Consider the following 15,571-nt stretch of genomic DNA (forward strand, 5'->3'; position numbering starts at 1 on the left):
ACATTTTTTAAAGCGTTATTTTTTATATAATTAATCGCACAGAATTAATGCGTTGACGCATCCTTAGAAAAGCCTTTATAATAAATCTCAGACTTATGATGAATTCAATTGCAAAATGGATTGCTGTGAACTGCAGGCTAATGATGTGGAAATAAACAATAAATTGGATTCTAAGCCAATTTTTGTATTATCTATCAATGCTTTACCCATCTGCCAAAATAATGTAATGCATTTTAATTATCTGAATTTGTTTAAAAATACATATATAATTTAAATATAACTATTTATAATTATTTAATCATTATATATCGAATTATTTTTATTTGAGGGGCTTTCTTAAGTATTTAGCAAATATGAGCAAATATTTACATATGTAATTAATTCCATTAATTAATCTGCATACCATGTAATTAATTTGATTAAAAAATGTATTTCTGTCTGTCTCACAAAGCTATCGGATGTCTTCAAAAGACTTGGAATGAAGCACACAAGTCGTATGGTCTACATTTGTGAAATATATCTTATTTTCTGTTCCACGTAAGAAAGAAAGTAATATGGGTTTGGAAAGTCATGAGGGTGAGTAAATAATGACCATATTCTAGTATCCCACATCAATATAAGACTGAGAAGGCATTGATGTTACACACATACAGGAATGGACCATACAGTACAGCTGATAGCAGGAAATCTCCACTAGATGGCATTGCATTTCTTCTTAAAGCATGAAGTGAAAGACACATGCATTGCAGTAAAAACTTCTACTAAGAGTGTGTGACATATATGGCACTCACGTGTAGCAGCAGCACAGCAGCGAGGAAGGACTGCCCCTGACAGTAACCAATCACTTCATCGTATACAGAGTATGCCTGGAGTGGGGAAGACACACAATGTTATAGCAGAATTATAGATAATGGTGTTCTAAAATTTCTTGATGTGTCATTTTATTATGTTAAAATACTTTTTCATATCTCAGCTTAATATGTACAGACAGCTATAAGTAAGCCGTTCATAGAGCGATTTTCCCAAAAAATGTAAACACTGTTGTGCCATGACAGTCCCTGGTAAACTTCTGCTTTTGTGCTGCACGGAAAGAAGGAAGGTTTGGAACGACATGAAGATGACTATATGATGACAGACTTTTCATTTTTGGGTAATCTATTCCTTTCAGGCTGACCTACATACCACCCAAAACTGTGTTAAAAATGTCGGCTAAGATTGTGACAAACTCAAATTGCAGTCCTAATAAACTTTGTGAATTGGATTGAGTTGTGGTGGTTAGAGGCCAGCATTGAGAGGTCTGAATCACACCGTGTGGTCAATATGTGAAATCTATAGAGCCGTATGAATAATGGCAGTAACACTCAGAGGCGCCCAAAGATGGAAACCCAGCTATCAATCTTCTCATACCCTCATCATTTCTGACTTTCTCATTAAGCCCACTGACCTCATTATTTTAGGGAGAAAGTTTGTGAGACGTGAAAAGTGTGGAAGTTGTTAAACAGGTTATTTGGGTTCGCAAACATCCACTTTGAGTGTACCGTTATATTGTAAACTTTTTAAGACCTCTTTATATGCTTTTAGAAAGCTGACTGATTGTGGCTATTCAAAACAGTAATACAAATTTCAGTGATGTCATAAAAGGGTGCAACCCATTAAGATCACTCTTTCAGCAAATCTTCCCTAAAATGACAAGTGTGTTTGTTTTATAGCTGAGATCTACTCTGCTGCATTAACAAGCCCATATCAACCATATGACCCAAAATCATCACTCAACCACTACCCTAAACAAGATGACACTTGTTTTACAATAGTGTTTCTTTATACATTCAACAGTTCCTACAAGATCATAAAAATCTATCAAATAAAAGTAAGCTTATAAAGGAGCTGGCACAGACCAGGAGTGCACATTTAACTTCTCTGAGAGATGTTAAGAATTTAATTTCCAGAGCTGAAGATGACAAAGGAACAAGAGTAGAACAGAAGTGCAGTATCTAAGCTGTGCAGACAAAATGAAAGAAAACCCTGGAAAATCGTCTGCTCACCTTACAGATCTTATAGAGAGAGTCCTGCCCGTCACCTCCTGTGTCTTTAAAGTAGTCGTGTGCCGGAAAGGTACGGTTAATGTCACGAGTGATGGCACTGTCTTGTGGAGATTCCTGATAAAAAGACAAAGAGAGAGGAAAAGAGAGAATTATAGTCACTATGAGACAAAGCTAATTGTCTACAATGCAGATATATAAAATTGTATCACAATAAAATACAATTTGAAGATAGCAAATTAAATGTACACAAAATTGGTAAAATATTTGAGGATTTGCATTATCCATGAATAAGGCTGTCGGTAGATTTTGAAACAAGCACAAGGAGCTGACTGTTCGTCGGCCTAACAGGTACAGTTATCGGCCAATTAAGACAGTCTCAAAATCAGTATGCCCAATAAATCGGTCTCACAATACAGAGTTATCCAACAAATACTTCAATTGGCTAAGTGGGCTCGATTAGCAAACCGAAGCCGATAATCTTAAAGAATCAACAAAAATACAATAAATAGCTTAAAAAACATCAGTACTGTATGTTCAGTATCAGTCAGTTGCTGACCATTTAAATAAAGAATAAATTCAAATAAAATAAATAGCTACATAAACATCAGTACAGTTTAGTATCAGTCAAATGCTGACTATATTAATACTGCCGGTCGATTACTGGCAGGTTGTAAAACAAGAAGCATTTACACCTGCCGAGACAAGAGATAAACAGCGGCAGCAGTGTTACACCGTATTCTGCTATACAAGTTCAGGGGAAACTTTTAACGGTGGAAAACCAGACTTTTAAATATTACATATTATAAATGCAACGACTGGAATTGTTCGGTTGAAGGGGATACCAAACTGTGAATCCTGAACAAAACAGTTTGGTGAATACATGTTTACACATTAGCTTCCACTCAGCTGATAAGCAATGAAAGTAACAACGTGGTTAGCTAGTTAGCTATAAGCTCGTTGTCACGGAAAGTAAAAGATGGACCAGCATTGCGTCTCACCAACTAGGTAACAACGTAGCGTGAAATCAACACTCAACAGACACAATCCACCACCGCACCGTTGTCTGCTGAGCTGCAAAAAGATGCTCTGATGTTTACCTTTCAATATGCTACATTACTTACTGCACTGACAAACTATAGCTGGCTAACAGCAAACAGACATGAGCGACATGTTTGTCAGGGACAGGGTTAACGTTTCCAGCATGTATTTCACAAACTAGTTAGCAGCTTACCGAGAAGAGACCACTCAACTCCGCACCGTTTAACTCTGCACCGCTTAACTCAGCCCCACTTAACTCCGCCCTGTCTGCAGAGCCACCGTCAGTTCAGAGTCAGCTCTGTAAACAGTGGAGTTGGAGCGCGCTCTGCTGGACAATCTACATAATGACACCAATTCTAAAGCATTGTTTTCTGCATTATATGTTCAGAAATTTTTTTTTCATATCTGCACATATTGGTAAACATATATGCCGATACTGATATATCGGTGAAAGGCTAATATCGGCCAACCGATATATTTTCTCACATGACACAGTCATCCAACAAATACTTTGATCAGTCATTTAGGCATGGCTATCATTAATGGCAATTATCTCAATATTGTCATGGCCGATATATCGGTCGCACAAGACCAAGATCCAACAAATACTTTGATCAGCCAAACAGGTACAGTTATTGGTTAAAGAGCACCTATTATGGTTTTTCAAATATTACCTTTCATGTAGTGTGTTATACAGCTGTTTGTGAATGTAAAAAAGTCTGCAAAGTTGCAAAAATCAAAGTGCATGACAAATGGAGTTATTGACTCCCAAAAGAAAGAACCGATTCTGAACACCTGAAACGAGTCATTAGTAATTCCAGACGTATTTCCTGTACTAACCTACGTAATTTGTAACAAAAAACCCGTCTCTGGTCTTCACTGGCTGCTCACGAACAGCTTTGACCCACCCTCAAACACTACACTAAGCGGTAGACCAATCACAACAGAATGGGACATCTGACCAATCAGAGCAGTTAGTAGGCTCTCTGAAAGGAGGAGTTTAGAATGAATCCTTTAGAACGGATCATTGAACGAGTCGTTTTTGACACTGGGAAAAAAAGGTAATGCTGCATTTTAAATTATTATGTAATTAAAGTGTTTTTTGACCTTGGATGCATGTAAATCTATTGTATGTGACCTTTAAAACACAATTAGGCACGTTTAAAAACCATAATAGGTGCTCTTTAATGCCGATAATCCCAATGTTTATGTTTGTCAATCCATTACATTTCTTGTAAACTCCAGTTAATACGTTTTTATTTTGTTTTTTTTTATCCATTTCACAAATTCTGTCTCTATTTATTGTGTACTTGCTAAAAAAAATCTTTCAAGTTAATTAATTTAAGCATTATGCTTCGCTCTAGTCAGTTGCAGATGCTGGTCGAGGCAGCATAATCGTAAACGACACCGCAGCATATGGAAGACCATTTCTGCCTAAATTAGAAATTAATAAATAAAGAAATGAAAAGAAAAGTGTACATAAAAATAAATAAATACATGTTAAAATCTGACATAAATGAGTATTTATACTTTTATTTCCTTTTGTATTATTGGATTTATTTCCATAGTAATGTATTTCCACATGTATTTATTTCCTAATAATTTTTTTCTACATTTATTTTTACATGTATATATTTCCATATTTATTTATTTACACATTTTTATATTTTCACATTTATTTATTTATACATTTCTGTGTCTGAATTGTAATGAGGGGCAGGCTTTCCACATCAGGCACAGCAATCGAGCTCAGAGTGCTCCAGAGTAAAGTTTGGAGGCCACAGACTTTACGGTTCACCCACCTCCGAATTCCCAATTTAACCCCTGGTCATGGCCGAACTGTCGGTCACACAAGACAGTTATCCAAATAATACTTTGATTAGCCAAACAGGTACGGTTAGTGGCTGAAGTCGGTAATCTCTGAATCTGCTTTCCTGATACTGTGGTCACACAAGACACAGTTATCAAACAAAAACTTTGATCTGCAAAGCAGGTATAGTTTTCGTCCAATGCCGATAATCTCAATATTGTTGCCACCGATATATCGGTCATACAAGACACAGCAATCAAATAAATAATTAAACATATACTTTACATATTTAAATATCTTATATACACGACTATACATCTCTCAAACACAAAGTTGCAAATTGCACACTGGCTGTACAAAGACTGAGTTGTACACTGACTTTGCTGTTGCTAGCATGAGAAATAAAGCATTTTTGCTGCTTTCCACTAGTGGATGATGAAAAGGGCATACCAAAGGGCAGACACATTGCCTCAGGTCCACTGGAACACATTGTTCCTACCTCCAAAGATCTGTGTGGACAAACCGGAGTGGACATGTATGCATGCATGTGCACAAGCATGTATCCTACGGTGTCACAGACACACACAGTATGCTGAATATCCCAGAGGCTCAGCATATGTGTATGTTTGAGCTTCTGTGGTTGTAAGATGCTAAGTGAGAGTGTGTGTGTGGCCATGTGTATGTTAGCTAACCGCCAAAGGCTCTCTAGGGAAGAACTTTCCCAGTTTGCATTGCTCTGCTGAATAAATAGCGTTGTTCCAAACAGAATCATGAGAACTTTTGTTTTGTGGTGAGGATTGTTTGAATAGAGTGGTCACTAATAAAAAGGCTGATTGGGAGGTCAGTTAGTCCCACTTGTCCTCTCTAAAGTCAACAGTGCTTGATCTACCAACACCTCACTAAATTCAACTCTCATCCACGCACACAACACAGATGTCTTCAAAGCATCGCCCTCAGAAGCTCAGCTATTACATTATGTTCCCTAAAAGCCTTGTGCCGAAATATAGATTTCTTTGAGCTTCAATGATACTGATTATGGTATCGTACTCCCTCTTTTATAGAGGGAGAAAATACCTCTTAAACCAGCATGGAAATTCAGGGCTGGTTTATGCTGGTGAATTCTGTTTTGGTGTTGGTTAGGCTGGCTGACCTGCATAGCCATGCTGTTGACCAGCAAAACTTGGTTGTAGAAGCTGCTCAACCAACATGTTTTTTTTTTTTCTGGTGAAGATGACCAAGGAAGTCTTTCTTGTTAAGCTAATTAAGAGCACCTCACACTAGAGCTTTTGCTGCAGAAATGAGACTGTTTGACATCAGATTTTGGTTTATTTGATTGGTGCAAAATGTTCGGTCCGTTTTCGAACTCGGGTGTGCCCCATCAAACCACTTAAAATAGATTTCATGTGCACACCAGTATGGCTAAAATTATTTGTAAAAGCAATCCAGACTTTGTGTAAGTGAACCGCTATTGATGACGTACAATTTGCCAATTATAGTCTAAAGCTTTTCTCATTGCTGCTTGTCTCCCCACAGAAATTGCCTTTGGCGAGTAGCTCACATTTTTTCCCATCTCCTGTGCATCCGCAGCAGACATATGCAAGTGCCAATATGTGCATGTTAAGATTTGGTAGTTAAACCATAGGGACAAAACCATCAATCAATAAAAGAGTGAAGCTTGAATCTTCTCCTCCTAAGTTGTTACCAAGCCACAGTGGTAAACAGCCGCAGCTAGTTCTCATTTTGATCTCACATGTCCTCACAGTGGCAATCACATGGCAAATGTACACAGGTTCGTAAATTGAAGGATGGAGAGGAACACATTAAACGTTTTGTGACAGTGACGCTCTGTCAAGCAAACTAAAGTTGAGAACATTTCAAGTTTTGCCACAATGCACTCTGAAATAGGCATCTATTGATCAAAGAGAATCTCAGAGAAACGGGTCCAGTTGTGCTTTCGTGAAATCTAATTCTGGTTCACACTGAACATTCAAAGCAAGTGTGAAAACAGCCTAGCTTGGTGGAAACACCAGCATCCAAAATATAAAATATGCTAGTGACTAGTTATGCTGTACTTTTTAAAGGGCTACAAACCACCTAAATTCTTGAAAGAAACACACTTCAGTTGAAAATAAAAACTGTGTCCAGGGATAATAAGTTTAAATCTACCCGACAGGCTGGTAGATAACCCTAAAGAGTAGAAATTAGTCTTGTAAAGTATGAAGAGAATGCAAAGCAGAAGAGGAACGAAGGACTGTTGTGTGTCACTGGCCAATTAGGGGCTCTTGGAAAAGGGCAAATGAAGCAATCAATCCAAGGGCTACATCCCATGACTGAAAGAACATGAAAAAAGAAATGACAGAACAGTGGAGATTGGCCATGGAGATAGATGATATTGAAAGCAAAAGATGAAGAGAGAGACAGGGATGAAATAGAGTACAAAACATCCTTTCACCACAGTTCAATCACATGACACAAGCTCTGGATGAGATGTCACATGACCTGTCTGCAAACACCACCAAGCCACAAGTAGGCTACTCTACTGGCACTCAATGCAATGGCCATCTTTCCAATTTACCCCATTTACTTAGGACTGTGCAGCCTTTCCCATGGATTTCAATGGTCATTGGTGCATGCTAAGAAGGATGACCAAGTTTTTTTATGTCTCTGTTTACCCCCGACTTCTATTGGTCATAGAAACTAGAGGTATAACGATATATCGATTTTACAGATTAAACGGTGCAGATAGTTGCTTTTTGAACTATCGTAATCTGCAAAAATCAATGCCAATAGATTTTTTTTATTTTATTCCTCCGTGTTACTCTGTGGCCTGCTCTGGTGGATTCTACAATTCTTATAACAGCAGCATAGGTAAAAAACAAACAACAAAAAAAAAAACAATCTCTGACACCTTGTGGGGATTTGCTGTATCCAAATCTTTAATTATTAACTAAATTCATCCACATATTTATCATCACTTTAATGTATATTTTGTAGGGCTTGGAAATTTAATGTGTTAATTTCTGCAATTAAAAGTTGACTGTTTAACACTTTAAAAAAAAAATTACGCATTTAATGCTGTATCTGCTTTTTGCACTTCCTGTTTTCTCCACTTCCTGTGGCTAAAATTGGCATATACTGTATACATTTCCAGGAGGTACATAGGAGGTCCTAGCACAAAAACTGATCATGTGGAGCAGTGTGCGCTTATTCATTACGTGTGACGCATGTCCCGGGTATAATAAACACGGGAGCGGATTTACTGTACTGAGAATGAAGACTTCACCCGCAAGCATTAAGCCAGGTGTGGGAGTTGCGGCAAGCTGCCGTATCTCTTCACATCGTCCAAAAACGCTCACTCACTGTCATCTGAACCAGTCAGTGTCAAAGAGAAACCACGTGAGAGAGAGCCAGCATGTTCAGAAAATTAAACTTCAGCATTCAATTTGTTTTATATCTGTATGTATAGGGTCTTATAATACATTAGCAATGTACTCTTAAGTTTATCTTGCCAATAAAGCTTAACCTCTTCATCTCTTGTGAAAAAAGCATACGCTTAAAATGTTAAAGTCTCCGAATACATAAGTCAGGCATATGTGGTATCCTTTGAAAGCTTAGAATCTTTAGAAACTTTTCATAAATAGCCATTACTTCTGCATTTATGTTACATAAATAAAATCCAGATTTCCAGATAAAATCCAGAACAAAATAAGGCCTGAAAACAACCGAGTCGCAAATCAGCGGCACCTAGAGGTCATGTGGTAGAAATATGAATATGAATATAAAAATCTTTTAAATAGCACTTAAATAGACAGATCATATATCAAAAGAAAGCTCTCATTTTCAGGAATGCGATTGTGCCATGTGTTTATTCTGTTGCCCTTACACCAAAGTTCAAAAGATTTTCAAAAAAATCACAAAGTGAAATTTGATTTCTGTAAGACATAAACAAAAAACAAAAAAACATCTCTTTTATGCACCAACCACTGCTGCTGCAAGCCCCAAATAGCTAAAAACTTTATATCAGCCCTTACATTTCTACAAAATGAACAATTCTGTACCTGTCTGTGAGCTTGCTTGTGTGAATAATCCGTTATATCTTAGATGTTTAGAACAAAATATGCAGTCCAGCAGCAAAAACATGCTAAACAAATCATCGGATATATATATATATATATATATATATATATATATATATATATATATATATATATACATATATACACACACACACACACACACACACACACAGTTGTGCTCAAATGTTTGCATACCCTGGCAGAAATTGTGAAATTTTGCCACTGATTTTGAAAATATGACTGATCATGCAAAAAAACTGTCTTTTATTTAACGATAGTGATCATATGAAGCCATTTATTATCACATAGTTGTTTGGCTCCTTTTCAAATCATAATGATAACAGAAATCACCCAAATGGCCCTGATCAAAAGTTTACATACCCTTGAATGTTTGGCCTTGTTACAGACACACAAGGTGACACACACAGGATTAAATGGCAATTAAAGTTTAATTTCCCACACCTGTAGCTTTTTAAATTGCAATTAGTGTCTGTGTATAAATAGTCAATGAGTTTGTTAGCTTCCACGTGGATGCACTGAGTAGGCTAGATACTGAGCCATGGGGAGCAGAAAAGAACTGTCAAAAGACCTGCGTAACAAGGTAACGGAAATTTATAAAAATGGAAAAGGATATCCAAAGCCTTGAAAATGCCAGTCAGTACTGTTCAATCACTTATTAAGAAGTGGAAAATTCAGGGGATCTCTTGATACCAAGCCAAGGTAGACCAAGAAAGATTTCAGCCACAACTGCCAGAAGAATTGTTTGGGATACAAAGAAAAACCCACAGGTAACCTCAGGAGAAATACAGGCTGCTCTGGTAAAAGACGGTGTGGTTGTTTCAAGGAGTACAATACTTGGACTACGATACTTGAACAAAAATGAGCTGCATGGTCGAGTTGCCAGAAAGAAGCCTTTACTGTGCCAATGCCATTAAAAGCCTGACAACACCTTGACACGCCTCACAGCTTCTGGCACACTGATGGTCACAACCATAAGCACTATGTTTGGAGAGGGGTCAACAAGGCCTATAGTGAAAAGAATACCATCCCCACTGTGAAGCATGGTGGTGTCTCACTGATGTTTTGGGGGGGTGTGAGCTCTAAAGGCACAGGGAATCCTGTGAAAATTGATGGCAAGATGAATGCAGCATGTTATCAGAAAATACTGGTAGACAGTTTGCATTCTTCTGCACGAAAGCTGCGCATGGGACGCTCTTGGACTTTCCAGCACGACAATGACCCTAAGTACAAGGCCAAGTTGACCCTCCAGTGGTTACAGCAGAAAAAGGTGAAGGTTCTGGAGTGGCCATTACAGTCTCCTGACCTTAATATCATTGAGCCACTCTGGGGAGATCTCAAACGTGCAGTTCATGCAAGACGACCAAAGACTTTGCATGACCTGGAGGCATTTTGCCAAGAAATGACATGAGCAGTCATATTTTCAAAATCAGTGCCAAAATTTCACAATTTCTGCCAGGGTATGCAAACTTTTGAGCACAACTGTGTGTGTGTGTGTGTGTACATATATATATATATATATGTTTTTCTCCCCGTTTGGAATGCCCAATTCCCAATGCGCTCTAAGTCCTCGTGGTGGCGTAGTGACTCGCCTCAATCAAGGTGGCGGAGGACGAATCTTAGTTGCCTCCGCGTCTGAGACAGTTAATCTGCGCATCTTATCACGTGGCTTGTTGAGCGCGTTGCCGCAGAGACATAGCGTGTGTGGAGGCTTCACACTAGTCTCCGTGGCATCCACGCACAAATCACCACGCACCACACCAAGAGCGAGAACCACATTATAGCGACCACGAGGAGGTTACCCCATGTGACTCTACCCTCTCTAGCAACCGGGCCAATTTGGTTGCTTAGGAGACCTGGCTGGAGTCACTCAGCACACCCTGGATTTGAACTCGTGACTCCAGGGGTGGTAGTCAGCGTCTTTACATGTTGAGCTACCCAGGCCCCCTCCGATCAGCCAAAACATTAAAACCACCTGCCTAATATTGTGTAGGTCCCTCTTGTGCCGCCAAAACAGCGCCAACCCGCGTCTCAGAATAGCATTCTGAGTTGCTATACTTCTCACCACAATTGTACAGAGCGATTATGAGTTACCATAGATTGCCCCTTACTGGATGTTTTTTTTTTTTTTTTTTGCAATTCTCCCCATAAGGCCTGCACCCCTGAGTCTTCTCTTTACTGTTGTACATGAAACTGGTGTTGAGCGGGTAGAATTCAATGAAGCTGTCAGCTGAAGACATGTGAGGCGTCTATTTCTCATAACTAGAGACTCTAATGTACTTATCCTCTTGTTTAGTTGTACATCTGGCCTTCCACATCTCTTTCTGTTCTTGTTAGAGCCAGTTGTCCCTTGTCTTTGAAAACTGTAGTGTACACCTTTGTATGAAATTTTCAGTTTTTTGGCAATTTCAAGCATTGTATAGCCTTCATTCATTTTGCCATTTTTGACCTAATATTAGCCTTAAGACATGCCAGTCTATTGCATATTGTGGCAACTCAAAAACAAATACAAAGACAATGTTAAGCTTCATTTAATGAACCAAATAGCTTTCAACTGTGTTTGCATTAATGGCAAGTGATTTTCTAGTACCAAATTAGCAATTTAGCATGATTACTCAAGGATAAGGTGTTGGAGTGAAGGCTGCTGGAAATGGGGCCTGTCTAGATTTGATCAAAAATGACTTTTTTCAAATAGTGATGGTGCTGTTTTTTTACATCAGTAATGTCCTGACTATGCTTTGTGATCAGTTGAATGCCACTTTGGTGAATTAAAGTACCAATTTCCTTCCGAAACAGCAAAATCTGTACAGTGTATGTATATGTATGTGTGTATGTATATATATATATATATATATATATATATATATATATACACACACACACACACACAGGAAAATGAAAAATGAGACCAATTTTTGGCAATTAGTTCACTGTATGTGTAAATGGTGAGCTTTTAAATTTGAGTTTATTTAATAAACCTTATTCCTCATTCCTTCATTTGTTGAACATATAGGCTATAAAAGCTTAATTTGGTAAATACTTGAATATAGAGCATTGTAAAAGAGCCAAGTCCCCTTCATTTCAAAATACAAGTCCCTGGTGCATTTCATGCTTGTTTACAGTTAAAAGTCCTGCATTATGCACCAAATCTATTTATTTTGTTTTCTTCTGGTTATTACTGGTATTTTTGTAAAACAAAAAAAAAAAAAAAAAAAACACTGCATCTGGGATTTTACTCATTTTGGACTCTTGTAGAATCCATGTCTCTGCCCGTCATAGTAAGGAAAGACTACGATTTTTATTTATTTATTTATTTACATTAAACATACAAATCACATTCTGAAATGTCACCCATATTGTGAGCCCAACTGAAGACAGTCTGGATATATGTGTAAACAGACAAAGATACACTACATTTACTGTATATGCAGTACTGCAGTGTTCCATATAAACACAAAAATAGCTACAGTAGAGTCACTGTACAGCTCTGCGCCATAACACACAAAGCCCAATCTAGACTATACAACATCTATTTATAGGTGCACTCTGTTTCGAACACACACGCACACCCAGTGGGGGCACAGCAGCTTAAAGGCGAACTGCTGTCAACATCCTTTTGCCATTTTAAATGAGAATAAAGCTAGACATTACATAATGCCTGTGGCTATAATTTATAACAGTCAAATAGTCCAAATGTTACTAACAGAGTACAGTAAGGAAAGTTGTTTCACTGCTTTTTCTGTTATTTTCTATTGTGTTTTTGATTTTTGTGAGTGTTCACATTTTTTAGTCTATAAAGTGACCATGAATTTCAATGATGCTATATAAATAAAACATAAAGATACTCCTACCTCACCTCCTGAACGTGCCCCATAGAGTCACCCCACTATGTCAGGTTCCTTAAACCCTAATGTGTCTATGTGGAAAGCACATTTTGACAATTGACTGCCTTGGGTAACAGTAAAGACACTTTAAGTGAGAAGGAAGGTCACATGATTAGCGTTCAGAACTATCTATAACCTCATTCACGCTGGGCTCTGATCCCGGAATATTGCCGGGATCAATGCCGGAGAGCCTTCTGTGTGAACGCAAGCCGGTACTGGAATGCCCGAAAATTTTATCCAGGGATCAGACACTAGTAACGTTGCCAGGGTCAATCCCGGGACGTGTCTGTGTGAACAAAAGCAGAGTCGATTTCGTGAAGGGTGTGTCGTAGTGAAGATGTATTTATCATGCAAGGGAGAACGTTTGTGTGCAGAATAGAGATTCAACAGTTTCACAGTGTACCGCGGTTTAAAAAACATACGGCTGTCATAAACCGTTGCCATTTATTTTTCACTCACGGCATTATGTGACTCAGGATTTTTTTTTTTTTTTTTACAAGTAAAGAAATTAACGTTTCCATTGTAAATATCAGTTACATAAAAAATAAATAAATTAAAAAATGAAACTACTGGCTACATTCACAGCTTCACCAACCTGACCTGATAAAATAATTTTTTTCATTCAGAGCGCAGCACACCCAATGTCGGAACTTTATTTCCCCCTCATTTATGGTACGGTTGAAGTCTACGATGTAGGAATAATTTGGGCATTTAAAAATAATAATAATATTTACCCAGTTTGTAAATTGTGATGAAAAAATAGTGCCATCTCATGCAGGGAACTCTCCAAACCTGAAGTAGGGGAGAGCTGTGGCTTTGTTGTGTATTCATTGTCAAGAGTCAAAATTACTGCTATATTATACATGACAAAGTTAATAAATGACTTTTATGGACATCATATTTTAGTTTATCTTCTATTTATTTCTAATTAGGTCTGATACAGTTGTTAGAGGGGGATTTTACGCTGTATGGACCTGTTAAAAGTGCCCCGTAGGTAGGCAAGTTGTAACATTTCACTTTCCTTTTTTCCAGGTAGACGGGGAAAAAAGTACATGCTGTATTCATAAAATAAGACCACATATTTGCACCAGACATGTGTAAAACTTATGTGAAAAAAGAAAAATACTTTGAATCCCAAGTGTATTTACACAAACGTAAGAAAACCAAAAAGTGTTAGTTTATGCCCCGCACTCCCCTACAACCTCCGTGAACATCATTCCACAGAATTTACGAAGATGAATGTAGGCTAAGTGCAAATATGCTAGGTAGGCTAAAGACCCCCTCACATAAGAAACACAACCAGATACAGTAAACGTCTTCCAGTTTTGAAATGACTCAATAGCTTTTTAGGTGACCAACGCACAACAGCGCTTGCAACCTTTAGACAGGCCAACTGTTTGTTCATATATTTATTTTCTTAACCCTATAAAGGGCAAGAAAATAACAATACAGAAAATGTATTTATTGCTATTTTCCAAGACATTAGGTTCCCCATGATACATTTCTGTTTTTCTCCAAAAATAGGTTTTATTTTCAATTTTACAGCTTGTACAAATCATGGTCGAAAAAATTACATTTGCCTGGATACTTCTCAATGCTTAATCGCAGCGCAACAGTTAGCATACAAAGTGTGTATTAGCCTACTAATACGTTTTATTTTTAAATTTTTAACTTAAGGCATGCAGAAAAAAATGGCAGTGCTAGTCCAAAAAAAAAAAAAAAAAAAGAACCCCCCCACCACAAATAAACAAACAAATAAATGGCAAATGAATAATCATTATTGACAGTAATAAATGCTTATGTCTGAAGAAAAAAAAAGTATAGTTTTACCTAGGCAAGGAAGGTAGGCCCGTTGAGAATCAAAATAAATTACAAAAGCGATTAATGAATCGAATGCACAACTTCACTGTTGCAGGGCAGTATCATTGAAAAATATTCATTTTATATATATATATATATATATATATATATATATATATATATATATATATATATATATATATATAATTTTTATATTATGTAAAATTAATAATATTGCAATGAACCATAATTTTTTATATATATATTTTTTAGTTTTTTGGTTTTGTTTTTTGACAGTTATAACTTTCATTTTCAGTCTTTATTGTCCTTGGGAGGCAGTTCAGTTGGTAGACAACAGCCAATACCAAAAACAATTAACATCAAACAAAACAAAAATGATCTTATGAGCTATTTATAAAAGTAGGCCTACCTGCCAGAATAAAATCAATAAAATTGGCAAATCTCATACAGGGACCTGAGAGATACTCGCCATCCATGCAGATGATTAAATTAACCGTCAGTTTAGTTGTACCATAGGCCTACACAATTTATTTGTTTACAAGAGGATGAAAGAGAGGGCTTCTTGAAAGAAAAGACACAGTCATCAGTAAACTCAAGATGTTTTACATTAGACGTCACATCATGATGTCATTTTGGTCTTAACGATTGTCCCAGGATGTGTGTGAATGCAGGCACAGATTATGAAAAAGCTCTTGAAGTGTGAATGTACAAATTTTGCAGTCCCAGAACAGTTGCCGGAATGACTTTTCCCAGGATTAAAAACGGGATCTCTGTGTGAAAGGGGCTTATCATAATTAAAGCGATCACTATCCACGGTCATTAATTTCAGGATGTGAAAGGAGACTTGTTCCTGCCTGTCTAATACACACACACACACACACA

General features: G+C 37.4%; 1 protein-coding gene across 3 annotated transcripts in view; it reads right to left on the reverse strand.

Moving 5' to 3' along the window:
- LOC127433458 (rab GTPase-activating protein 1-like) overlaps window positions 1-15,571 on the reverse strand; it is a 146,739-nt gene that overhangs the window by 29,150 nt on the left and 102,018 nt on the right. For all 3 annotated transcript variants that reach the window (XM_051685390.1, XM_051685389.1, XM_051685391.1), the window contains 2 exons: window positions 2,043-2,156; window positions 792-866 (listed from right to left, as the gene is read on the reverse strand). In XM_051685390.1, the coding sequence (XP_051541350.1) occupies window positions 792-866; window positions 2,043-2,156 (189 nt within the window). The remainder of the gene's footprint in view (window positions 1-791; window positions 867-2,042; window positions 2,157-15,571) is intronic.

This window comes from Myxocyprinus asiaticus, chromosome 43 (genome assembly GCF_019703515.2).
Source record: "Myxocyprinus asiaticus isolate MX2 ecotype Aquarium Trade chromosome 43, UBuf_Myxa_2, whole genome shotgun sequence".
NCBI classification, from domain to species: Eukaryota; Metazoa; Chordata; class Actinopteri; order Cypriniformes; family Catostomidae; genus Myxocyprinus; species Myxocyprinus asiaticus.